Source organism: Pinus tabuliformis, chromosome 2_2 (genome assembly GCF_031772625.1).
Source record: "Pinus tabuliformis cultivar Carrire ecotype Pingquan chromosome 2_2, CPIR1, whole genome shotgun sequence".
In the NCBI taxonomy this organism is placed as follows: Eukaryota; Viridiplantae; Streptophyta; class Pinopsida; order Pinales; family Pinaceae; genus Pinus; species Pinus tabuliformis.
In genome coordinates this window covers 760,464,178-760,489,124 of record NC_142300.1, presented here as the reverse complement: position 1 = coordinate 760,489,124, position 24,947 = coordinate 760,464,178, and the positions used below count along the sequence as shown (strand labels likewise).

General features: G+C 38.0%; 1 protein-coding gene and 1 long non-coding RNA gene across 4 annotated transcripts; both read right to left on the bottom strand.

Annotated features, from left to right (window-relative positions):
* Positions 1–664: 664 nt before the first annotated feature.
* On the bottom strand, positions 665–2,976 carry LOC149194910 (uncharacterized). 2 transcript variants are annotated; one of them, XR_016254573.1, is made up of 4 exons: positions 2,052–2,976; positions 1,882–1,962; positions 1,708–1,784; positions 665–1,110 (listed from the first exon to the last, which is right to left on the bottom strand). XR_016254573.1 is itself a non-coding variant. In XM_089405180.1 (4 exons), exons 1-3 carry the CDS (start codon positions 2,881–2,883, stop codon positions 1,709–1,711), a joined length of 999 nt encoding a protein of 332 aa, XP_089261306.1. In that variant the 5' UTR covers positions 2,884–2,976; the 3' UTR covers positions 665–1,110; position 1,708. The 2 variants fall into 2 exon arrangements, 1 of the variants encoding a protein (XP_089261306.1); XM_089405180.1 differs by having other exon boundaries at positions 1,708–1,794.
* Positions 2,977–3,864: 888 nt separating this feature from the next.
* LOC149194909 (uncharacterized) lies at positions 3,865–12,024 on the bottom strand. Of its 2 annotated transcripts, XR_016254575.1 has the most exons (3): positions 11,662–12,024; positions 4,445–4,722; positions 3,865–4,355 (listed from the first exon to the last, which is right to left on the bottom strand). It is a non-coding gene; the product is annotated as an uncharacterized LOC149194909 (long non-coding RNA). The 2 variants fall into 2 exon arrangements; XR_016254574.1 differs by lacking the exons at positions 3,865–4,355; positions 4,445–4,722 and adding an exon at positions 6,136–6,224.
* Between the last annotated feature and the right edge of the window lie 12,923 nt (positions 12,025–24,947).

The following is a 24,947-nucleotide window of genomic DNA, read 5'->3' as shown; positions in this document are numbered from 1 at the left end:
TTCATATATATTTTTTAAGTGAAACTCCAAATTTAATCTTTATAGAAAATTAAACATATTAAAGATTTTGAGAGAAAAATACTAAACAGAGCTACAAGAATTATCACCATTCATTGAGAAAACTTAGACTCAACTTTTACCCTTTGATGTCAGATTAAGAGGAAATGAGAACTCAATGGCAGAAGATGCAATCTTATGAAATCAGGGATAGGTGTTTGAGATTTTTTCTTTAGGAAACGAGCTATTGGAAGATCTTCCCAGTTATAGTGGGAACTTGGGTTTATGTTGGGGTGAAATTCCGATCATTGAACTCTAAGTCAATAGAATAATCTAATGTATAGTTATCAAATTTGAATTCAAATTAGATTTGATAATTAAAAAAAAAAATCCTTGTATATAAAATTTGAGAGTATATATTTCATAAAGATTACCATGTTATTATTTTTTAAAAATTTAAAAAAATTGAAATAAATCTTTTCTGAGGAAGATATTTATTTACTTATTTCTAAGTTTAATTTTTTTTTGTTTATTTAGGATGATCCAAAAATAATGAAATATAAAAAGCATCAATTTTATTAGTATTGAAAAACATGTTAATAAAATTTAGTAATATGAATAACAAAAACTCAAAAATAAAGTGTAATCTAAAAAAATAGATATTAAATATTAAAAAGAGACTTCAAGTTATCTCTCAATACAAAGAAATTTATAGCTCAATCATTATTCTTTTATATATATATATATATATATATATATATATATATATATATATTTGCTTCTTGATCTGAGTTCAAATTTTTACAAATCATCACTTTTTGAGTGAATAGAAATAACCACTGCGACAGTAAAAGAGGCACACCAGAGGCTAGAGAACATAATAGCTCAAAGAAAGGAGTAGCAAATCCAATACAGTGCATAAGTCAACAGCTTTAAAAGTTTCCTCGGCTCAAATCTGTCCACTTCAATCAACAAAAATCTGTGTCCCTTCCATTGTCTCTTCAAAGAGCATTCAAGCACCTTCAGGGCTTTTGCTATTTAGTCATCTCTTAGCTCTCTTGCAGAGTGCATGTTTCCATTTGTCTTTGCCCTTTCTGGAAGGAGTTCATATGCCTGCAAAATTCAGGATCACAAATAAGGAGTAGTCTACAAGACAGTTAACACTTTATCACAAGCATAAAAGGACAAAACATCATTCAGTGAACATCAACAAATCATGAAGAGGGCATGTTTAAAATAACATAACAATCTACTACGCTATCATATACTATTCCATGGAGGCAAAATCAGCTTGATGAAGTCATGAAAATCCAATGAGATCTTTGATTAGAGGCAAGGAATTAAAAATACAACAACAAAAAACACAATGATAAGGTCCAAACCTCGTTTGCCTTTGATCATCTAACCAGAACTTTATAAAGATGTAAAATATAAAGATCTATAAATCTAATAAGCATCGAACCATGAACATAGGTATGAGAACATAGTAACTACATGTTTAAGTATAAAAATCAAACATGTTGCATGAACATAAATAAGTAAAGAGATTCTATTTGACAATGAGCAAATTTTTCAGTGACCATGAACAGATTATGAAAAAGGCATTTTCATAACAACATAACGATGGGAAAACATAAATATACTTATCATATGATAGAGGGCCACCCAAAGACGCCATGATAACCTAGCTTATCTATTCTTTATGCATACCTCATTGATTCCCACTAGAGTTGAAGTCCTTCCATAGATGATCAGTCATGGTAGAAGATGATGCTTCTCCACTTATTCTATAGTTACCTAGAAAAATGTCAAACGTTATCACAAAGAAATTTTTGAGAGCATCAAGGTATATATTCACACACAATGAAAGAGTGTCAAATGTACCTGGCATGGCAGGTAAGGTTGGATGGTCTTGTATCTCTCTTTGGTCTTGGGTTATCGCCATGGTTGGGGATTGTTGCATCGCTGTAAAAATAAACATACCACATGTTAGAGAATAGTGATGATTAAATACTTAAATCTAAAACCATGACTATTCAACACATGAAACTAACCTGGAACCATAGACACGACATTATTTGGCCGATGACGTCCTCGCTTATTGAGGTATCGAAACTCAAATGGTTCATATTCTGATGGATCAACATTTAAATCAATTTCCAAACCATTGTTTTTTCTGCTGCTTCTTCTTTTCTTTGTGGGGCTAAGGAAACTCTTCTTCCTCTTCAAAGATGGATCAAGAGAACCCAATCCAGGTGTGAAGTCAAAATCAGTAACATGCAAGTTATTGGCTTCATCCAACATTTTTTTAAGCATACCAGTCAACTGGATTGTCTTTGCCAAAGTAGTAGGAGGGTTATCGAAAATGAGATGTGTATAGCTAAACAACTCCTCCCTTGCCAAATGAAGTGCCTCGGCATCTGCATCAACAACATTTGTGGCCATAAGAGTAGCATCGACATCTGCATCATGGTTTTGAGGCTCTATATTGATCTCAGGTGGGTCATTGCATATGTTATCCTCTGCAGGCTGATGAAGCAATGGATTTGAAGTATCCGAGTGGAAATACAACCAATTAACCTTTATGGCATGCTTGCAAATGTTTCCACGGATAGACCATGGACATTCACACGTTATAAAATCCTTACGATACCAGGTGACAAGGTATTTTTTACCTCGATCTGTCTGACTTCTCACCCAATAAGCACGGGTTATGTTCTCATGAGGACAACAATCAGTGTCCAAAATTTGTCTTGCTCGTTCCACTGATGATTCTAGCTGCTTTTCTCTTTTGTAGTTGTTTAGAAATCCTTCTTCTTTTAAGATTTCCTTGAACCGATAACAAGGTTCAACTGTTGTTAGTAACATATGCAATAACCAATCCATCCTCCGGGCACATTTTTTCCTTCTATCAGATAGAAATGTTGTTTTTAGGTAACAATGGTATGACTCAACAGCATTATTGGTCTCTTGATTTGCATGAGGAAACTCCTGACAACCTTTAACCCACATACCTAATTGCAAATAAAACGATGTCAGTCTCACTATATCACCTTTATAAAATAAAAAAATGCATATAATACAATTTTTTTTTTTTTACTTACGAATCTTATCTCCAGTGACCCAATTTTTGTTGAAATAGTCTAAGAACTTCTCTTCATCTGCAAACTTGATAAAAAATTGATTGATTGCATCTTCCACTTCATAATTGAGAGTGTGTTTCATGATGAAAACTAACTCACTGAACATCTCCTTGGCTTTAATGGAACTAGTGGCCAACCGATTGACATTTTTCAACCAAGCCCTCCGTACATGCCAAATGCATAAGATCACATCACAACCTGTGATCCTCCTGCCATATTCAATGCATTTTAGTGTGGGAATTTTAGAAAAAATGCAAGTTTGGTTATATCATGAAAATGTTAAAGTTACCTCAAGGCACTGATTTCAGCCAGTGCATCATCAACCATGAAAGCATTGACTTTCCAATCAGGATGAATTTGGAAACACTTGCGCATGAGCTGCTCCAGCCATATTGAAATATCATCTGATGTGTTTCGTGATGCCACGACCCATGCAACAGGCACCCCGCTTTGTTGTTCATCAAATGCTACGAGTGTATACAACTGATACTGTCATTTTCAACATTACATAAATTCAAATACAAGTTATTAATCATTTTGAATGTATACAACTTAAATAAATATATTCGATAAGTCATTGGCATCTGAGTTACCCCTTATTTATTGGTGTTAAATGTTGAATCCATGGCTATTAAGCTATTGTGCGATAGCTTCACCATTGTCTCCAACATCCACTTTGTTTGAATCCCTATTATAAAAGGGACCTCCACACCATTGGGCTTTTGGTAAAAGAAAAAATCTTCCTGATGCTTTTGATACCAAAGGTTTACACTCATTTCATCCTTTTTGTGAAGTTGATAATTTCCCTTTGCCAACCTATTATAGATGTTTACAATATCTTTCCTGCATAAGAAAAAATCTCTATCTCGAGCTGCCACATCGATGTCAACATGTCTCTTAATGTGGGTTCTATACACTACATCAATAGGCACTCCCAAAAAGAAACAACTCTCTACATATGCAACAATGTCCCTTGAAAGCTTTGGCCTATGCAAGGCCCTGGTCTCACCTGAAGTGTCACATTGACCATGACAAGCCCAACCTTCTCCATCTTCATGTTCATACATATTGAAAGTTAATATTGCTCTATCAGGAATTTCATGCATAACTTTCATAATAAAGTGGCATTGGCAACCCCTCTTCTGCACAAATGAGGTCCTTCGTTTAGCTGAAAGATTTCCTCTTTTGTCCTCTGGGCCAAATGAACAATGATAACTACACCAAAAATTTAAATTGTTAGTACATACAAAGAAAGATAACCTTGGTTTCAAAATATTTAAACAATATATATTTTAAATACTCACATATCATATTGCAATGCAGCGGTAGCTCTTTCTTTTGGTTTTTTTTTTTGTTTTTCGTATGAATTTACATGGAGCAATAGGATTTTCTTCCTCTCCTTTGATAAACTCAACAACTCGTCATAATGGGATTACAGCAATTCGATCAATACTATTGTTTTTTTTATTTATTTCCGTCCAAACCAAGTCTTTACTAGAGAACGTCATTTTGCCTTTGAGGTCTTGCACCTCAAGATCCATGATATATTTCCATTTGCTTCGCTTGCCCATTTTGAACTGATCTGGTCAAACAATATGCAAGGACATCAAAATCAAAATTTCAATCTTAGCAAGCTATCCAACACACACACATATATATATATATAAAACCTCTTTTATGCTTTTTTTGAAGTCTAAAATATAAATCACTCAATAATGACAAAAATAAATAGCACAAAAGGATGCAAAAAATTTGGGATGCAAGCATTTCCTTTAAGATGTTGCTTCTTGCCTCATTCACTTTGAACCAGGCATTCCTTAAAGGAAAGATTCCTTTGACAACATGAACAGATGCAATCCAATGAATGTTGGCCATGTTTTTTTAGGGTGACCATTTGCTAAGCAGGACTAGACTTGAATTAAAGGGTTTTCTACAATGTATGTTTACATCACAACTCTACTAGTAGTCTGTCCTCAAAGATTCTTGGTGCTGCCATAATATATGTGAAATTTATAGCAAGCAATCATTACACTCACATTCCACTACCCGTGGCAAAAGAGATGTGTTAGAACAAAGAAAAGGCCCTATTGTGCCTTGTGGCATTCATGTTTAAAGTAGCTCTCCACTAGAGCCAACCCATTAACCATCAGATTTACTTAGGTATAATATAATCATCAAGAAGAACCACTATGTTAGTTTCACTCTTTAAACATCTAACAAAGGCATAATCAAAACCAATGAAAACCACTGCATTCCAACTACCACCATTCACAGAGTACTGATAGAGCTTCAAGAAAATTAAAAGACCATTGTCACATGCTTCTTACCAAGATATCAATTTTCTTTATAAAGTAAAAAAATCCCACCTTTCATTTCTCACAGGTTTCATAGAATCTCCCTACCCCATATATCAACTTGTTTTAGAAGGGGAACAAAATCCCACTTATAAATTTTCTCATGTTAAATAGAAATTCCTGAGGATTCTCCAATGCTATTGAGGTAATAAATCTCTCCCCTACTTAGAGAAATAAGAGGGTTGGAGTATATAGAATAATGAAAAGGTTGGACCATTTTCTTATATCAGACCTCTTTTTAGATGAAGCTATCAGTTCCAAATTCAGCCTTATGTGGAGGGGATTCTGACCACAACCTTGTAATACTAGAATTGGCTCCTATAAAGAAAAGACCCCTCATCACTTCAACCTAAATCTTGAATGGTTAAGGAGGAAAAATATGTCAAGAAACTAAAGGATGCATGGATTCTCTCAGGGATCAGCTTCCGTACAATTTGAGGAGAACCTCAAAAGGACTAAACAGGTCCACTGATTTGGCAATTTACAAAATACATAAGAAGGAGAGATTACTTAAGGAAGTGGAGGAAAAACTAGAATCCCTGTACAAAAGTGATGTTTTTGGTTTCTTAATTAAGCCACAAAATTATAGGTGAATGAGTTGTAAGCAAAGAAGAGGGCACTAGTTTTGGATAAAGAAAATTTTTAGAGTCTAAAAAGAAGGGCATTATGATGGAGATTCAAAGAGGAACCCTATACAGGCTACATTTTGATGGAGATTCAAAGAGGAATCCTAGAAAAGCCAAGACACAAAAATTGAACAAACAGTCAAAAATCAAGCCACAAACATGAATCTGGGTTCATGGCCTTCAAGATGTACTTAAGCTCAAACCTGAGGATAACAGGAAAAGAAATCGAGAGTGATTGATGCTAAAAGTTAACATGGCCATTAAATTCAAAAAGTGTTTTTTGATATGCCCCCAAAACATGAAACCGGTCCAACAAGCAATGGTCTTAGTCTGCCTTATAGGACAATTCAATTTAATGGAGCAGTCCAGGATAAGTAAAGATACCAAAGTTTTACAATCTCCAAGGAGATTCTTACTTAGTGTTAGCGCTTTTGGATTTGATATAGCACCCGCTGCTCCTTCCTCAAGATTTATGGAGACAAACATAAGTCCTGAATTATATGCAGCGAGGAATTCCAGTATCAAAAGGAGATGATTACAATGATTTGATCCTTGCCATAGAGGTTCTGCTCGGGGATATTCCACCACAGATAGAATACACGGAAACAACATTTGTCTTAATGTTTTGTCAAACTTTAACACTCAGTGTTTCAAAGCAAGTGTCACAATCGGGCTTGGAATATCCTTAATTCACTTCAGAAATTGATATACAGAATACAGTGAAACAACCTTTGTCGAAGAGAAATCAAGCTATGAGAAGAAAGCAAACCATGAGGCACAAAAGATAGTTGCTAAATGGCATTTTACCTTTAATTCAGCCAAAAATACATAACTGCCAGAAAAGCACATGACCATCAGATGCGAAGGGTCACAACGTTTTCCTTGGTAAGGTTTGAGAGAAAATGGTCATTGACAAAGAAAACAGATCATGCTATGTATCATTACAAGACTTAGTAAACTGTTTCTTACCATTTAGTTCCTGAAAAATTACATCAGTGTTAAATGAGGCAGAATGTTCTAGAGGAGAAGAGAGTAGAGTCACTATAAGAGCACGGAGAAATTCCCAACTCTATTTCAGTTCTAGGATTGAACTGGCTTGAAATTTAGAATCCTTCAGGGGGATATCGTGAAAGAAAAACAGAGGCCTATGGGACAAAGGAAAAATCAAGTAGCACAACTGAAGCTTGGAACGAGTCTGACGATTCAGAAGCATTATCAAAATCTTCAAGCTTGGCAGCATAAAAATAGAGGTACGTTGTGATTCATCGAGTAATGATCAAGTTGTGTCGATGTATTTGAGGACAGTTGCAAAATTTGAAAGAATCTCCCGTATAAAGTGCTGCTGGTCAAGAAAAGGAGGTAAAAGCCCAAGACAAGCAAAGGAATAACTTGATAGGGTAAAGTCTCAGACATGGAAAGACTCAAAACCGAAAAAGAAGATTTAGGCATTGAGGGGTTAAATATGTATAAAGATACATCCTCCACAACATGAAGAGCGTGCATTCCATTCCTAACAATAGAAATACATTGAGGACAAAGGAAATACAAATGACAATTAAGGGGGTCCTCGGAACAGGGGTACCTCTAACAGAGGTTACGCGATGATCATTCTTTCTTTGAATGCAAAACAAGATTGTGTGACGAAACAAAGCTAGCGAGAGATTATTTTCCAATTATAATCCTGACATAATTTTGATTCAAGAAACAATGTGTAAAGGTACAGTGGCAATTTTGTGTTCATGATCCATATGGGAAGTCTGGTGACATCAAAACTTGCTGAAACAATACACCGGAACTCGGTAGTTCAACATGTCTTATGCAGCTGTCTAGAGAGTTTTGAATTCCACCAAAAACAGGAAAGCTGTCATAAATTACTAATCATTATGGTCTTTACGGAGTCCAAAATCCCTTTTGGTATGACTCCAATGCACTAAGGCGTGTTAAAGATGTAAATACTGCTCTAGGTGGAAATTTAAATCTCACAATCAAGGTGGAAGAAATATGGGGAGTAAGTAGCAAGGCACGATTCATTGGCCAACAATTTTGCTCAGATATTGAAAAATCTGAAACCATGTGACATGTAGGCCTCTGAATCTGGCTCCAACTTGCAGAAATTACAGAGGTGGTAAAGAGAGCATTTCTGAGCAGCAAAGAAAATTTATGGTCATTGGTAATGTAAAAGTCAAATCAGAAACCATCTAGACCTAAAGTCTAATCATTCCTAACTAGAAGAAGATGGCATCAGAACCTCGTTTACTTAAAAAGGATTGCGATAAAGCAGGCAAAATCAAAAATCTGGCAAGAATAAACATGGCATATTTTCAGAAGAAAAAGTAGGCTAAAAGAGCCTAAAGAAACTAAAAGGAAGCTGTCGGAAGAAGAAGAGTAGGGGGGAATGTTGAAAAGTCGGTTAACATAGAGCACTAAAAATATTAAATTCTTTCAGAACTGTATTAAACCAATGAAAAATACACCATATAGGAGATGAGAAATCTGATCAGTGCAAGGTTTCCAACTTTTAAAGAAAGTTTCAAATGAAGGAGTTAAGCATTGAAGCACCTTAGTATGCATCTATGTGCCCTAAAGAGAGGACATGCTCTACCGATACTGACATTGGTTCATTGATATTGCCATCATATGGTTTAAGTGTTTTGTTTGGTGTCTAGACCACTTGGAAAACTTGCTTGTTTGGTAAGATGTCAAATTGAATAGTCAGTACTATGCATATGAAATTGATCCCTAGGAAGTTGATTGCATGAATAGCAAATGAAATTAGAAATTGTCAAGTCTTGCTCAAGGGCAAAGCAGGTTTGTTCTCAAGGAATGATACATTTCAGCAAATTAAACAGTAGCTCGAGTTAGCTAGTTATGTGTATAATGAAAAAGCTAACTCCTTCATTTGAAACTTTCTTTAAAAGTTGGAAACCTTGCACTGATCAGATTTCTCATCTCCTATATGGTGTATTTTTCATTGGTTTAATACAGTTCTGAAAGAATTTAATATTTTTAGTGCTCTATGTTAACCTTAGTTTTCATCTATGTGCCCTAAAGAGAGGACATGCTCTACCGATACTGACATTGGTTCATTGATATTTCCATCATATGGTTTGAGTGTTTTGTTTGGTGTCTAGACCACTTGGAAAACTTGCTTGTTTGGTAAGATGTCAAATTGAATAGTCAGTACTATGCATATGAAATTGATCCCTAGGAAGTTGATTGCATGAATAGCAAATGAAATTAGAAATTGTCAAGTCTTGCTCAAGGGCAAAGGAGGTTTGTTCTCAAGGAATGATACATTTCAGTAAATTAAACAGTAGCTCGAGTTAGCTAGTTATGTGTATAATGAAAAAGCTAACTCCTTCATTTGAAACTTTCTTTAAAAGTTGGAAACCTTGCACTGATCATATTTCTCATCTCCTATATGGTGTATTTTTCATTGGTTTAATAGAGTTCCGAAAGAATTTAATATTTTTAGTGCTCTATGTTAACCTTAGTTTGCATCTATGTGCCCTAAAGAGAGGACATGCTCTACCGATACTGACATTGGTTCATTGATATTGCCATCATATGGTTTAAGTGTTTTGTTTGGTGTCTAGACCACTTGGAAAACTTGCTTGTTTGGTAAGATGTCAAATTGAATAGTCAGTACTGTGCATATGAAATTGATCCCTAGGAAGTTGATTACATGAATAGCAAATGAAATTAGAAATTGTCAGGTCTTGCTCAAGGGCAAAGCAGGTTTGTTCTCAAGGAATGATACATTTCAGCAAATTAAACAGTAGCTCGAGTTAGCTAGTTATGTGTATAATGAAAAAGCTAACTCCTTCATTTGAAACTTTCTTTAAAAGTTGGAAACCTTGAACTGATCAGATTTCTCATCTCCTATATGGTGTATTTTTCATTGGTTTAATACAGTTCTGAAGGAATTTAATATTTTTAGTGCTCTATGTTAACCTTAGTTTGCATCTATGTGCCCTAAAGAGAGGACATGCTCTACCGATACTGACATTGGTTCATTGATATTGCCATCATATGGTTTAAGTGTTTTGTTTGGTGTCTAGACCACTTGGAAAACTTGCTTGTTTGGTAAGATGTCAAATTGAATAGTCAGTACTATGCATATGAAATTGATCCCTAGGAAGTTGATTGCATGAATAGCAAATGAAATTAGAAATTGTCAAGTCTTGCTCAAGGGCAAAGCAGGTTTGTTCTCAAGGAATGATACATTTCAGCAAATCTGTCAACAGGGGTGCCATACCACTTGAAGATAGGCATTACTACTTTATTGCACTATAGACCTCCCATTTGGGAAAGACACTTTGTCATCTGGTTTTTCACATCTGGTTTAGTAAGATGAAGGTTTCCTTGGATGCTAGCAAAAGCCTGGTCCTGTATAGCTAGTAAGTGAAGGCACTCTTAGCAGAGAGGATCAATATCTGCACATATGAAAACTTTGTGGCAAGATCATCAATCTACCACATACAGGATGCTCCACAAAATCATAATTGCCTTCTAGGGTTATCATTACTCTCTGCAAGTGGCCATAATCCTGCTACTTAGACGCTTTACAGTATGATATGCATGGATTCTCGTGCTGACTGTAAATTCTCCTATTCCAATACCGAATAGGAGAAGCAGAAGTTTGACAGGGAGGTGGAGCAGATGGTAGGAAAAATTGCGGCAAATTCATCTTACAAAATGTGCAGAGGTTTCTCTTAGTTTATAATTTTTAAACACTTCAGACGACTCTGAAAATGGCCGGTAACGAATTGCCAGAGGTTTGATTGAACAGTTTGAAACACCGTGAGAATACTATGAGTGGCGCGAAATCAGTGATCGAATAGTAACGATTCTTGCAGCAATTTACAGCCGTTGTGGGAAACAATCGCAAAACTTGCGCTGAGGTTTTCGATTTGGATCAGGCATCTGGTATTGGACGAAGTCACGGATCTCCTTTTCCAGCTGGTGGATTTCAGAAGCATATCTGAGGTTCTGGAAAGTATTAAGAGGGCTGGTTTTCTCGCACATTTTCACCAATTGAACACCTCTATTGACGATGCTCAGGGAGTTCAAGTAGATGGGATTTTGTTCATTTTGAGGTTTTTGTACGATTGGCGAATAGAGTTGCCCAACTGTTTCAAGAAGGCCTGCGAGCAGCTCTTCTAATCTAGAGCAGAGCCCCTTGAAATTTAATGTAACCATCATCTAAAGGATGTCGCCTCCTCAAATGGAGAATGTGAAGGTACTATGAGTGGCGCGAAATCAGTGATCAAATAGTAACGATTCTTGCAACAATTTACAACAATTTACAGCGTTGAGGTTTTCGATTTGGATCTACCTGGGAGTAGTCCACATTGAGAATATCTGTAAGGAATATGTAAAAGGAGGTCACAGGAATCTGATGCTCAGAGATCCAACTTGGGTTTGGGAACAAAGCAATTCTTTTGCCTACCGCGTATCCTCATCAGTATGTGACTCAGGGAATCATTCTACTAAACTGAGCAAGGTTATAACAATTTTAAAATAAACAGCGGAACAAACCTGGTGTGTTGGTGGCGAGCAGCAGAGCGGAGGAAGCCCAGAGCCGGAGGCGCCTAGTCGAGGAGGAAGGTGAGTGAGCAGATCGCGATCGGGACCTTCCTCCATTTCGAATCGGGCAATCTGTCAGCGAAATTTCAGGATGCCAGCTCGGATCCGATCTGCGTCGAAAAATCAGGGAGTGAATGCGGAGCGGAGGAAGGGGGTGCGTGGAAAAATCAGGGAGTGAATGCCGAGCGGAGGAAGGGGTGGCGGAGCCAGGGGAGAGTGGCGGAGGGCGAGGGATTGCCGGCGGCCGGCGCCGGACAATTTTCCGGGCGGCGACGGAAACCGGGCAATTCCTCCGCCCAGGTAGACTACTCCGTGTAGAATCATCTATTTGGTTTTATGAAGACAAAGATCTATTTGGTTCATGATATATATATATATATATATATATATATATATATATATATATATTTGTTATTCTTGGCAGGACTCTCTTATTTTCGATTTTACATGTCCATTATTCACTCCGCAACCAGGGAGGGTAGTACAAGATTCGAACCCAGTGAGACTTCATTCCATGGCCATTGCCACTTGAGCTGCTTGAAATGAACAAAACAAAGATATATATTAAGATCCATATACCTAATAATTACAATACACATATATAGATAAACTCCTAAAAATCAAGAAAATAAATAATATAACAATAAAATAAAAAATTACAAAAATAAATATCATTAAAAAAATGTTAAAGAGTGACTAAAAAAAAGTACTATTATTATTTTAAGAAAAATAAATTAATTAATTCATTAGAAACTACCCAAAATAATACCAAAAAGAAGAAAGAATTAACAAAAATAACCTTAAAAAGATTAAAAGAAAAAATAATATATTAAATACAAATATATAGATTGTTATAAATATTACTTTATTATAAAAAAATTGTATTACACATATTCTTATTTTAAAAAATACTATTTTCTATAATAATAAAAATATTATAAAACAAAGTTACAAAAATTCTTATTTTAATAATAATATACATAAAATAAATTCTTATTTTAATAATAATATATATAAAATAAAGTTGTAGGATGAATAAAAATTACAAAAATAATAGAATAAATTATAACTAAATAAATAAATAAAATGTAAATGTCAACTAAAATAACAATAAAAAAATTCTAAAATAAAAATAAATTCCAACCATAGAAAGGAATACCACTATATAAATTCCAACCATAGAAAGGAATACCAATATATAAATTCATAGTAGTATTTAAATTAATAATAATAAATAATTTACGAAAATAAAATAATAAGTGAAATATATATAGAATAATATTAGATTACCAAAAGACAAAAGGAAGTGTGTATTAAAAAAATATAAAAAATTTAATATTAGTAAAAATGCAAAGAATATAATGAAAGATAAAAAAAACAATAGTAAAAATGAAAGAAACAGAGAGGAGAAGAGAAAAAGAAATACTACAAGCTCAAAAAAAACCACAGAGTTTAGGAATAAAGAGATGGAATATACAAATTGTTGATTTTCGATTTTCTATGTATCATTCTTATTTAACCTATTAGATATTTTCTTAATTTTAATGATCTCCCTCAATTTATAGTGATGAAAATAATCAATTTTAACAAAAACATGAGAATTCTCCCTCAATTTACAGTCATGGAAATAATCAATCCTGACAAAAACATGACAATCCTCTGGTGTTTTGTCTTTTTTAGGAGTCTTACAAGGTTTAATAGAGATGCATTGAGGAGAATTAATGAAATCGAGGGGGATGGTTAGCTTGAAACGAAAATCGCGACTGATTGGTGGGAGAATTCTCCCTCAATTTACAGTCATGGAAATAATCAATCCTGACAAAAACATGACAATCCTCTGGTGTTTTGTATTTTTTAGGAGTCTTACAAGGTTTAATAGAGATGCATTGAGGAGAATTAATGAAATCGAGGGGGATAGTTAGCTTGAAACGAAAATCGCGACTGATTATTGGCAAGGTAACCGTAGCTTCGCTTTAGCAGAAATGTCAGCGTTCCACGTCTTGACGCTATCCATTTTGGATTTTTGGTGTATGTTGACTGCGAGACGTCGAGATTTTTGTATATTGACCAAGCAGCCGCCTCGATTAACATTCTGGCAGCACGATAAAAAGGACTGTGCGCAGCACACAGACAGTGTGACTTACCGCTTTCCACTTCTGCTCTGCACTCTTTTTATACCAAATCGTAACATACCCTTCCTCATCTCATATTGTGTTACCAGTATAGCTCTTGCACAAGTTCACATTATCACTGCCTTGTCCCTCAGACTGTTTCAGTGATTAATCATTTGCAATCTTTGACAAAGATCCAACTAATACCAATGGAAGGACTGATACCTTTCATTTACAGAGCTGTTGTCCGAGACAGGAGCCATCAAATATTCCGCAGCAACAGTAGCAGAAAGAATCTATTATTATCATCACCTGAATCTTCGAGTGGCGGAAGATCCCTTGGGAGGTATCATGTAGAGCACTGCGACATGCTAGCAAAGGGAAAAAGCGCCGGCAATTTAGATAAGAATACAATGCAGGACATTCAGTTCAAGCCCGCCAATCTTTATCCTCCGAATCAATCTTTATTGCACAGGCGGGCGGTCTCGTCTTGTCTACTTAACAGAGCGGGTGGACGATCCCGGGAAGCAGACAACATCGTTAAATTCTCTGGCCCAGGCACGCCAATTCCTTCCAAATCATCCGCAGTTTATTTCCACCTCCATAGAAACATAAATGCCCGTCCTTTACAGCCCAGACACCCCTTGTCACGCCCCTACACCTGCGGTAGTCTTCCAACCGCTTATAGTGAGGTGCGGAACCACCGAATGCTTTCTTTTCACCAATACTAACATTCATGGACTACGCCTAATTCACTTGTCCTTAATTAGTTTGTGTTTCGCAACCAAGTAAAATTATGTTTATCCTTTATACTAATGAACACCCATACTCATTCATTATCCACAGCAATTATAAAAGAGAACAACAGTTGCACAGTATAAAGGGAGGGGCAACTCCCTGAACAATGAGTCTGCCCGGCAATATATAATAATCAATCTTTCTTTGATAATACAATCATAACAAGTAATGCTTGGCAAAACTCCAAGCCAATACTTAGTTTTTTTACAATATAGGCAAATCAGCCTTTTACAACAACCTTGTGCACACCTTGCACGAAGGGTGGGTGCTCACCCGAGCCACCAAGACACCCTTGTCAATCCCGGCACAAATCTGCACTTGAGACAACCCTGGGCACACCTTGCCCAACCCTCGACCGGCTCTAAGTATCACCAAGAATGCGCCTTCAAATAATGCGCATGAGCTATGCGCATTCCCTTCAAAACTGCGCACTTGTTTTACTCTTGAGCTCTATGCGAAGTTGTCCAAGCTTGTTCGATGTCAAATGAAGCCTCAACGCTATGCAATATATACGCATGTCAACGTGGGTTCAACGTGGGTGGTGGCTCTCCAGCCGACCCCCAAAATTATGTTAACACACCCCTTTGTGAACGCCATATGCATGTCGGCCCGCCCATGTCTCCAAGTCGGCCTCGCCCATACTTCTCCACGCCCATTGGGTTATAAGTCACCATCGCATTTGCCTTATCCATTTTACTATTGTCGCACGCAGCTCGCGTTATCGTCGCACTTTTGCCTGCGTTCGGTCGTGCGCGCCCTCCGTCGCATTGCCTGCCCGGGTTGTGCACCGCGCGCCCGCACTCGTTCACCACGCGCCCATGTTCGCCCATCGCGCCCTCGCCCGTGTACACTCCAACCGCGCGCCCTGTCCACTTGTGCGCCCGCGCGCTTGTGTGCCCACGCTCGGTTAGAGCTCGAGGACCTTACATCTTCCTCCACCTGAAATCATTGTCGTCCTCAACAACATACCATCCTCCAAGCATCAATATCCATGGTGTCAACTCCCCCTCATATGGCAAACATCCTTGCAACATATGTAGGACTCCATCTCCACCATGTCTCATCTCAGCAACCAATTGTTACCAAGATAGCCATACCAATGTACACATCCCACTGGTATGTCATATATCAGATGTCCATGATCATCAACCACCTTGTCACAATCTCCCCATGCTGCTCTTCATCATGGAAGGCTGGTCCTTCCAACTCAAGCTACATGTCCACCGCAACAATGTGTCAAACTCCATCATGTCCTCATCACCATGTGCACCACTGCCATGATCCTCCAATAAGTGCTAAAACACCTCTACCATGTGTCAACATCTCGTCTCAACAATCTCCTCAATCTGTCATGTGTCCCATGTGAACGATTGTCATGATACTCCACCTGAAATAAACACATCTCTGCACATTGGTACCCCTCATGACCCGAACTAGTTGGGTGATCAGTCCAACCACACGCCCAAATCATAAGAATGCACATCCTCATGTCATCGCAAGTCTTTCTCTAACTTCTTCCACATCTTGGACTCATCAAGAATAAACCATGTCCAGGTCCATGGAATTCCATCCCATCTGCAACATGTCAAGCCATGGTCTTGTTGCACAAGAGTGTACAACCTCTCCACTAGCTCATATAACTCCATGTCATAACAACATCTACACAACACCTTTTGCTTCGGCATTCCCATGGAATGTTCATGAATAACTTCTTCCACACATGCCTCCCCTTCATGTCCCTGCATAACTGTCATGCTCCTTAATTCCAACCTGATGTCCATGACTCTAGTTGTCCATGATGTCTAGCTCATGTAGACTCCATCCCAACATCTGGTCATCTGCATCCAAGTCTGCACTCCATCATGAAGAAGCCCCCTTCAAGGCCCCTTGTTCAAGTTGGTGTGGTTCCTCCCTACCAAGGCCTCCACATCAACCTTCCTCCAAGGTTGTTTATAGAGAAAGGAGGGCCAGGAAGTTTCCTCCCTGACTCTCATCCACCCATGTGTCAGATTGATGTTGTGTCCTCAAGTATCTGTGCACAGCCTCAATCTCTTCACATGTACATCCAAGCTCGCCTAGCTTGGTCTTTGTCAGCTAGAAGTCATATATGCCCATAGCATACCTGCAAAAGTCCACTATCCCAGTAGGATCTCTACTTCCATAATCCTCATCAACCATTGCCTCTGAAGTAGTACTCAGACTCTCTTCATTTGCAACTCCACTATGAAGATCATCAGTAGAAGATGTTCCCATCAAGTGTCTCCATGTTCGTGAGGTTGTCCTCTCACTTCCTTCATTCTTCCTTCTAGCTTTTGCAATGAAGTCAACCAACTTCTTTTCCTTTGTTGTTTGAATAATACTCCCAAGTCCTCTTTGCTCCACATCCTCATGCTTCACATTTGGATCTTTGGGATACAAAATCATAGAATTCATTCTTGGTCTATACCCCAAGCAACTCCTTCTATTCATAGGCACCATCTTGGTTTTCCCTTCAGCTGTAATCAAGAGAATGTCCCGGTCCACCATCGGTATGGCTTGTGCAGCTCCATGAAGTCCAGCCCCAACACCATAGAATGATCATCCATGTCCACAACTCTCAAGTCCAACTTCCCAAACCACGATCCTACTTTCACTTGAGTGTTCTTCAATACACCATCAACAACGCTTATGGTAGATTTGACTGCCTTGAAAGCGCTCCATTCCTTTTCTACCTTTGTCTTTTCCCCAAAAGACTTTGCTGCTTTTCTGCTTACGAAGCTATGAGTAGCTCCTGTATCCACCAAAGCTGCAAACTTCTTGCCTTTCATAGTTACCTGCACAAAACTTAGCTTCAAGGAATCACCTCCTTGTGTCAGCTTTGTCTTGCGCCTTACCTCAACAACCTTCCTCAAGAATTCGGCCTTAGAAGTGTCAATAGGCTCATGCTCCTTCTTGACATTTCTTCTAAGGTACTTCACCTCCTTTCTTGGCTCTTCTAGGCAACTCGGTCCTGGTTCAGCTTGTCTTGCTCCAAGCTTCCCTTCCACCGCATCTTGCTCAAGTGCACCAACCAAGTGTCCACTGACCAAATTCATGGAACTAAGCTTTCGAATGTTCTCTGGATTCTCTCGGTAGTGAGTTCCCAACCTGCCAATGTGGTCGAGCTCTTCTTACTCAATCACCACAACCTTCTTACCAAGAAGCTTCTTCTTTATTTCTTCCTCAACCTGCTTGATTTCGGCTTCCACTTTGGCACTTTTCTTCCTCAACCGGGCTCTTTCATTAAAGAGCTCTTGAAGACCAAGTCTGCTTTGTTGGATCTCCTCATCAAGTCCCTTGAGTTCCATGTTTGCCATACTTTCACATTGGCTTCTGAGTTTCTCAAGTTCCCTCCTTAGTTCCGAACAGCGTCCCCGAATCTTCATGTTCTCAGCCTTCATTGAAACCCAGTCAGAACTCCATCGACCCATTTGCTCCAATATTTTGTACTGGAGGTCTTTAACTACATCATGGATAGACTCACCTATCGTAGGTTCATCCACCATCTCTGCCTTTTCAGCCCTCTCCATATTCTCCAAGTGCCTGCAACCTGAACCAACCCTTGTTCCACTTGTGTGAAACGGTTTCCTTCACTTGCAAGTACCCTTACAAGCAACCTTGCTTATCAGCTTCACTCATGAGAAACCCTGCTCACCAGCTTCCAAGTGTTCCCACACCTGCACTTCGTCACGAGCAACCCTGCTCTGATACCACCTGTCACGCCCCTACACCTGCGGTAGTCTTCCAACTGCTTATAGCGAGGTGCGGCACCACCGAATGCTTTCTTTTCACCAATACTAACATTCATGGACTACGCCTAATTCACTTGTCCTTACTTAGTTTGTGTTTCGCAACCAAGTAAAATTATATTTATCCTTTATACTAATGAACACCTATACTCATTCATTATCCACAGCAATTATAAAAGAGAACAACAATTGCACAGTATAAAGGGAGGGGCAACTCCCTGAACAATGAGTCTGCCCGGCAATATATAATAATCAATCTTTCTTTGATAATACAATCATAACAAGTAATGCTTGGCAAAACTCCAAGCTAATACTTAGTTTTTTTACAATATAGGCAAATCAGTCTTTTACAACAACCTTGTGCACACCTTGCACGAAGGGTGGGTGCTCACCCGAGCCACCAAGACACCCTTGTCAATCCCGGCACAAATCTGCACTTGAGACAACCCTGGGCACACCTTGCCCAACCCTCGACCAACTCTAAGTATCACCAAGAATGCGCCTTCAAATAATGCGCATGAGCTATGCGCATTCCCTTCAAAACTGCACACTTGTTTTTACTCATGAGCTCTATGCGAAGTTGTCCAAGCTTGTTCGATGCCAAATGAAGCCTCAACGCTATGCAATATATATGCATGTCAACGTGGGTTCAACGTGGGTGGTGTCTCTCCAGCCGACCCCCAAAATTATGTTAACACACCCCTTTGTGAACGCCATATGCATGTCGGCCCGCCCATGGATGCAAGTCGGCCTCGCCCATACTTCTCCATGCTCATTGGGTTATAAGTCACCATCGCATTTGCCTTAGCCATTTTACTATTGTCGCACGCAGCTCGCCTTATCGTCGCACTTCTTCCCGCGTTCGGTCGTGCGCGCCCTCCGTCGCATTGCCCGCCCGGGTTGTGCACCGCGCACCCGCGCTCGTTCACCGCGCGCCCATGTTCGCCCATCACGCCCGCGCCCGTGTACACTCCAACCGCGCGCCCTGTCCACTTGTGCGTCCGCGCACTTGTGTGCCCGCGCTCGGTTAGAGCTCGAGGACCTTACACCCCTCCTCCTTACGTCATCGCATGTTCCCAACCATGCATCCATCACATGTTGACGTAAGAAGGGGTGTAAGGACGGGCATTTATGTTTCTATGGAGGTGGAAATACCGTTCGCCGTTTTTATATAGTTTATGCTATCACAATTTTATTTTATTTTGCTTTCGTAGCATGGTTGGGGGAGTTCTAAGGTCACCTCGTTGGTTATTTTTGATCTAGTTTGTTTTATTAAGTTAAAATACATAGCTCCTAAGAAGCATGTTTCAGTTCAAACACATTGGTTAGGACTGTAGGACAGCAAAACCTTCAAAGAAAGAATTATGTATTTTATCGTTAGATACTTTATTTTACCGGTAACATTTTTAGATTTAAAAACATGAGTGGATATCTTCTGATGCATTATTCTATTTTACAAATAAATAATCTAAATTTTAAACAAACGTTTATGACCCGGGATGTTGATTGAATGCCTACATTTTCTTTTTTATTCTGTTAGCAATATCTGGATTAGACAAGAATCTTATTTATTTAAATTTTAAAATGAAACAGGTGTTATTCGGAACTTTTATCAAATACCTATTTTCTTTGTAATTATTTTTTTGGGTGGTTGCCCATGATTATTGCATAAGGTTATTGAAATTGTCTTAAATGTTATTTTAATGAGTCAAAATGCATCTCTTTATGGTCTGTTAAAACTTGAAAAAATTAGATATTTTGATTTTTCAATATTTTGACATTTGGTCAAAATTCAAAAAACAAAAACCTAAAAAGGAAAATTTTAAATATTTTTATCGAATTATTAATAAAATTATATTTTCCACTTAATTTCTATAAAATTCGAAACCAATTTTAAAAGAAAAAAGAAAAAACAAAAAAGCCCGAGTAGCTTTATCCCACAAACTCGTTCTCGTATTCTATGAAATTAAACATAAACAATAAAATCTTTTAAGCTGAGTTCTATCCAAAGTCTAAATAATTATTAAACGAAACCAGCTGAATAAAATCATATACGGTGGATATATGTTATATAAAAATGGTCGGAAGAGAACTGTCGAGGGTGGCTATCCAAAAAAATTAGGAGGAACAATTCGTATTATTCACTTTAAAACTAAATTACAAGCAATATAAATAGTGGTAATGAAATTGAACAATCACTAAGACACTAAAACATTGTTGAGAAAATTTTTCAACACACTCTAACCACTAAGAAACCAAATCTGCTTACATTCTAATGTAAGCATTATTCCAAAAGCTCCTTTTAATGCTTAGATTTATATCATTATAAATATTAATACAAAAAAGTCAAATTACAATTTCTATGTCAAATTTGTCTCACTGGTCTTCCTCGCGCACTTATCCCAACTCTGAAGTCTCCAGCACAATGCTCTTTTCACCACCACAATATTCGAGCTTCCCATTCAACTCATTTAAGACATAATTGCCTCTAACCATCTTTGATGAACTTTGTATAATTGACGCTTCTCAATCAACTGAAGGAAAATCTGGATACTTCACTGTGTCCGAAAGTCAATTATGCCGCTGACCTTTCTACACACATGGATCTTAGAAAATCTAGATACTCCACTGTGTTCAACAATCAATTATACAACTGACTTTTCTACACACATGGATCTTATAACATAACGTGACACTCTTGAAGCCCAAAGCACAACAAAATCCATTAGTATATAACAAATTCACACAATCAAATTAGCAATACATTCTCTCCACACCAAAAAAAACGAGAACCACTAATTTAAACTATATTCTTTTATATATTAATTAATTCTTACCTCTTTTATTTTATTTTTCTTTTAATTATAAATCACAATACCCATACCCTAAAACTCCTGCTCTGCCTCTTTATAATATACCAAACACCAAAAAGCACCAAAAAGAAATGACAGACCCAAAATGGACGTTGACAAAACTACTGTCTTCTATAAGATTTATGCAGACCTATATCAAAGAAACATAAGATATAGAAATTTCAAAGGCTCTCCTGGTATTTGACAATGGATCTCGTGGTATTTAGCCGACGACCAATTCTCCATCCAAAGGCTTAATGAAATGAGCCTTTGTAATGGCATGCTTATTTCAGACTTTTTCAAATACACATTATACCACCAGCCAATGAGTGTAATACGCCCATCACATTTTCTTGTGTAGTCAAGATTAGATCTCATCGAGGTATGGCTAGTATTGGGCTTTGTTGTAATAGAGAATATGTTTGCAAATGATTCCCTGCGACCCCTAGGTGTTACGTCCAGCAATAGATCTGCCGCATAATTCATGTTTCGATGAGGTTGGTCTCGCATTTGAATTTCTGGGCGGCTCAGATATCCGTCCTTGCCCACGTCCAGAAGGTTGTTCCATTAACTAGTTGATCTCTTTCGAAATGTTGAGCCGCAGAAGCGAAGGGGATTTAAAGACTACTTTGGTGTTTAGCAATGGTCGATCAGTTATGTGCATTTCATCGGATATATTGATCATATTTGGTGAAGGAGGTGTCCATCTGCGTCTTTTCTCCCCGAATCAAACCTAATTAATGGCTCTGGACCTCGCTCACGCTGAACTGGCTATGCTAGATATCTTTTGTTAAGAAGCTGGATCTAGCTGTGGCAGTTGTCACGCCGAAGGAGACTTCAGAGGTACTGCTCGAAATTTTTTGTCAAGAAACTGGATTCGCTGTGGCAGTTGTCACGCCGAAGGAGACTTCAGAGGTACCGCCGGAGGACTTGATGCAGGAAAATGGAAGGATCTGACATTGAGGGGGATGTAAACACCGAGAAAATCTACAAATAGGCACGTAAAAAAAACAAATTCACAGATTAAACTATGTACGGTGAGATAAAACTCAAAACTCGCTCATCTCTGTGGCCTTTCCCGCAAGGAAATTAAGGTAGAACAGAGAAAACACAAACCATTCGTATTATTTACCTTAAAAGGCAAATTACAAGCCACATAGTGGTAATCAGGGTTGGAATTTGGGTTTCTCTTTACCCATCATACAATTTTTTTTTTGACGTTTTGGGTCTTTAGGCTTCCCGTCAAGAAACGTTATGTTTAAAATTTTGCCCGTCAAAAGAGTGATGTTCTCATAACACAGATTAACCTTTCACTAATAAAGATTTGATTAAAAAATTACCATTCAATAACATAATTATGTTAAAGAATTTCATATATTTATCTCAATGAAAAAACCAAAATTTGAAAAACTCAATTGTGGAGGTTTCAACAAAAAGTGTTTGAGCATTTGAAATTTTCTTATTAAAACTATATAGTTAGTCTTAAGTAAAATACTTGATTGTTAGCCATTGCATATATTTAATTTATCATTTAAAACCAACAATTTATATCATGCCAATATTTAGATGCCTAATCTTTAAATTATCATTTAAAATCAACAGTTATAATTTAAAATCAACAATTTATATTATGCCAAGAGAATAGTCTTTCGGATTAATTACATTGGAAGGATTGGGTCAAAGTTTCAAACCAGCTAATGTGGTTCATCCTCAGGATGTTTCGAACCAACTAATGTGGTTTATTAGTTGGTTCGAAACGTCCTGAGGATGAACCACATTAGCTGGTTTGAAACTTCGACCCAATCCTTCCAATGTAACTAATCCGAAAGACTATTAGGATGAATCACATTAGTTGGTTTGAAACGTCAACCCAATGCTTACAATGTGATTAATCTGAAAAAGTATTTTCTACATCCTAGATCACAAAAGTCTTATATATTATATTATACCACCTGAATATTTAGATACCTAATAAAACCAAGTTCCATTTAGAGATAATTTATGACATTATCTAATATAAAATTCGATACAAAATACCATACAAAATTAGGCAGGCTGTTGACGAATGTAAGCAACATTTTGAGCTTACTTCCCCTCTCATAGGCACTGTTGACGAATGTAAGCAACATTTTGAGCTTACTTCCCCTCTCATAGGCCAATCCGGCGTGCATCTCCACAACCATGGCGTCAACTAGCTGCCTCCAACGATACAAAGGAGTAGAGCATCCCACGAGACAGTTCCACTTGCCTCGGCTCCTCACCCACCTGGCCACCAGCAAAGAGGCAACCGTGCACGACACCGCAGCGCAAGCCATAGCCAGTCCCAACGCCGCCTTACCCATAACCCCCGCTCCAATACCACCTCCACGGAGATCTACCACAAACAACAGAAATAACCACAAATTCTCGCCATTTACCCCCGTAGCAGCAGAAGGCGTTCACCTACACAATCCATCGCTCAAATAGAACCCAAGAATCCAAATCCAACAGAAACTCGCTTCTCAAAGTTCCTTCCTCTGACCCAGAAGAGTCGAACCAACCAAGCAATCGAATCAAATGTCATACCCTATGAAAATGCATTTCGAGATTCCAAGAATCCCCGGTGCTCTCATATCCTATGAAAATGCATTTCGAGATTACAAGAATCCCCGTTGCTCCCCCACCAAATGAATTCTTCTTCGTCGGTCCTCTCAAGCTGGGCACATATTCCCGAGGACCATACGGGCGCCTGGCTGGCTAGCAGGTCAAATATATCAATTCGATTTCGGAGACGCCAAATGCATCAAAATCCTTCAAACACGAACACCGGGAAAAACGCAAGAAACCGCTGTAGGCAAATTACTTGACGAAATGTTTGCACTACAATGACGAATTTTTATTTTCTACTCTAGGCAACGGAAAGGGAAAAGACAACATGGGCGGTTGAGGGGGCCTTTGGCAGCCATGAATCTGCACCCAGTCTTCATCACATCAATCCCATTCAAACAGAAAAAATACCCAAATAATTTAAAACCCATGTTTTGAAAAAAGAAAGAAAAATAACAACGAAAAGAAACCCTAGGTAGCTTTTGGGGCTTTCTGGAAAGTTACCGTGTTCCTACTCTGAATCCAGATAACGTAAACATAATTTAATATGCTTATTGGCTGTCGGCGCTGATTAAAATTGAGCATATTTTCAGTGAAAAGAAACTTGCCAAAAAAACACACGGTTAGATGGAAAATAAAGGGGCGTAAGAACGTTTTGGAAAAAGTTCCAAACGTCTAAAATACGTCTTTTACGGTTTCGGGCACGTCAGTAAAAACGGGCATTGACAAATTTCAGCAGTCAAATACGGGAAAATTGCCCTATGACGGGCAAAATGCCCGTCAAATTCCATCCCTGGTGGTAATCAGAATCAACAATTTCTAAGGCAAGAGAATATTGTTGAGAAAATCTTTCAACGTACTCTAACCATTAACAAAACGAATTGCCTACCTTCTAATGTTAGCATTATTTGAAGTGCCTCTTTTAATGATTACATTTAGATATTAAAAAGATTAAGGCAAATTATAATTTCCATGTCACATCTATTTCACTCGTTTTCCTCGACACTTATTCCCACTGTGAAGTCTCCGGGGCACTCTTTTCACTACCACAATATCTGAGCTTCCCATTCAACTCATTAAGACATAATCACCTAACCATCTTTGATGAACTTTGTCTAATTGAC

Excerpts from the sequence above, each read along its gene's own strand:
- LOC149194910 (XM_089405180.1), bottom strand. The coding sequence starts at position 2,883 with ATGGATTGGTTATTGCATATGTTACTAACAACAGTTGAACCTTGTTAT. Across the intron at positions 1,963-2,051 it reads TGTCGTGTCTATGGTTCCAG|CGATGCAACAATCCCCAACC; the intron begins GTTAGTTTCATG and ends TTATTTTTACAG. Across the intron at positions 1,795-1,881 it reads AACCTTACCTGCCATGCCAG|GTAACTATAGAATAAGTGGA; the intron begins GTACATTTGACA and ends ACATTTTTCTAG.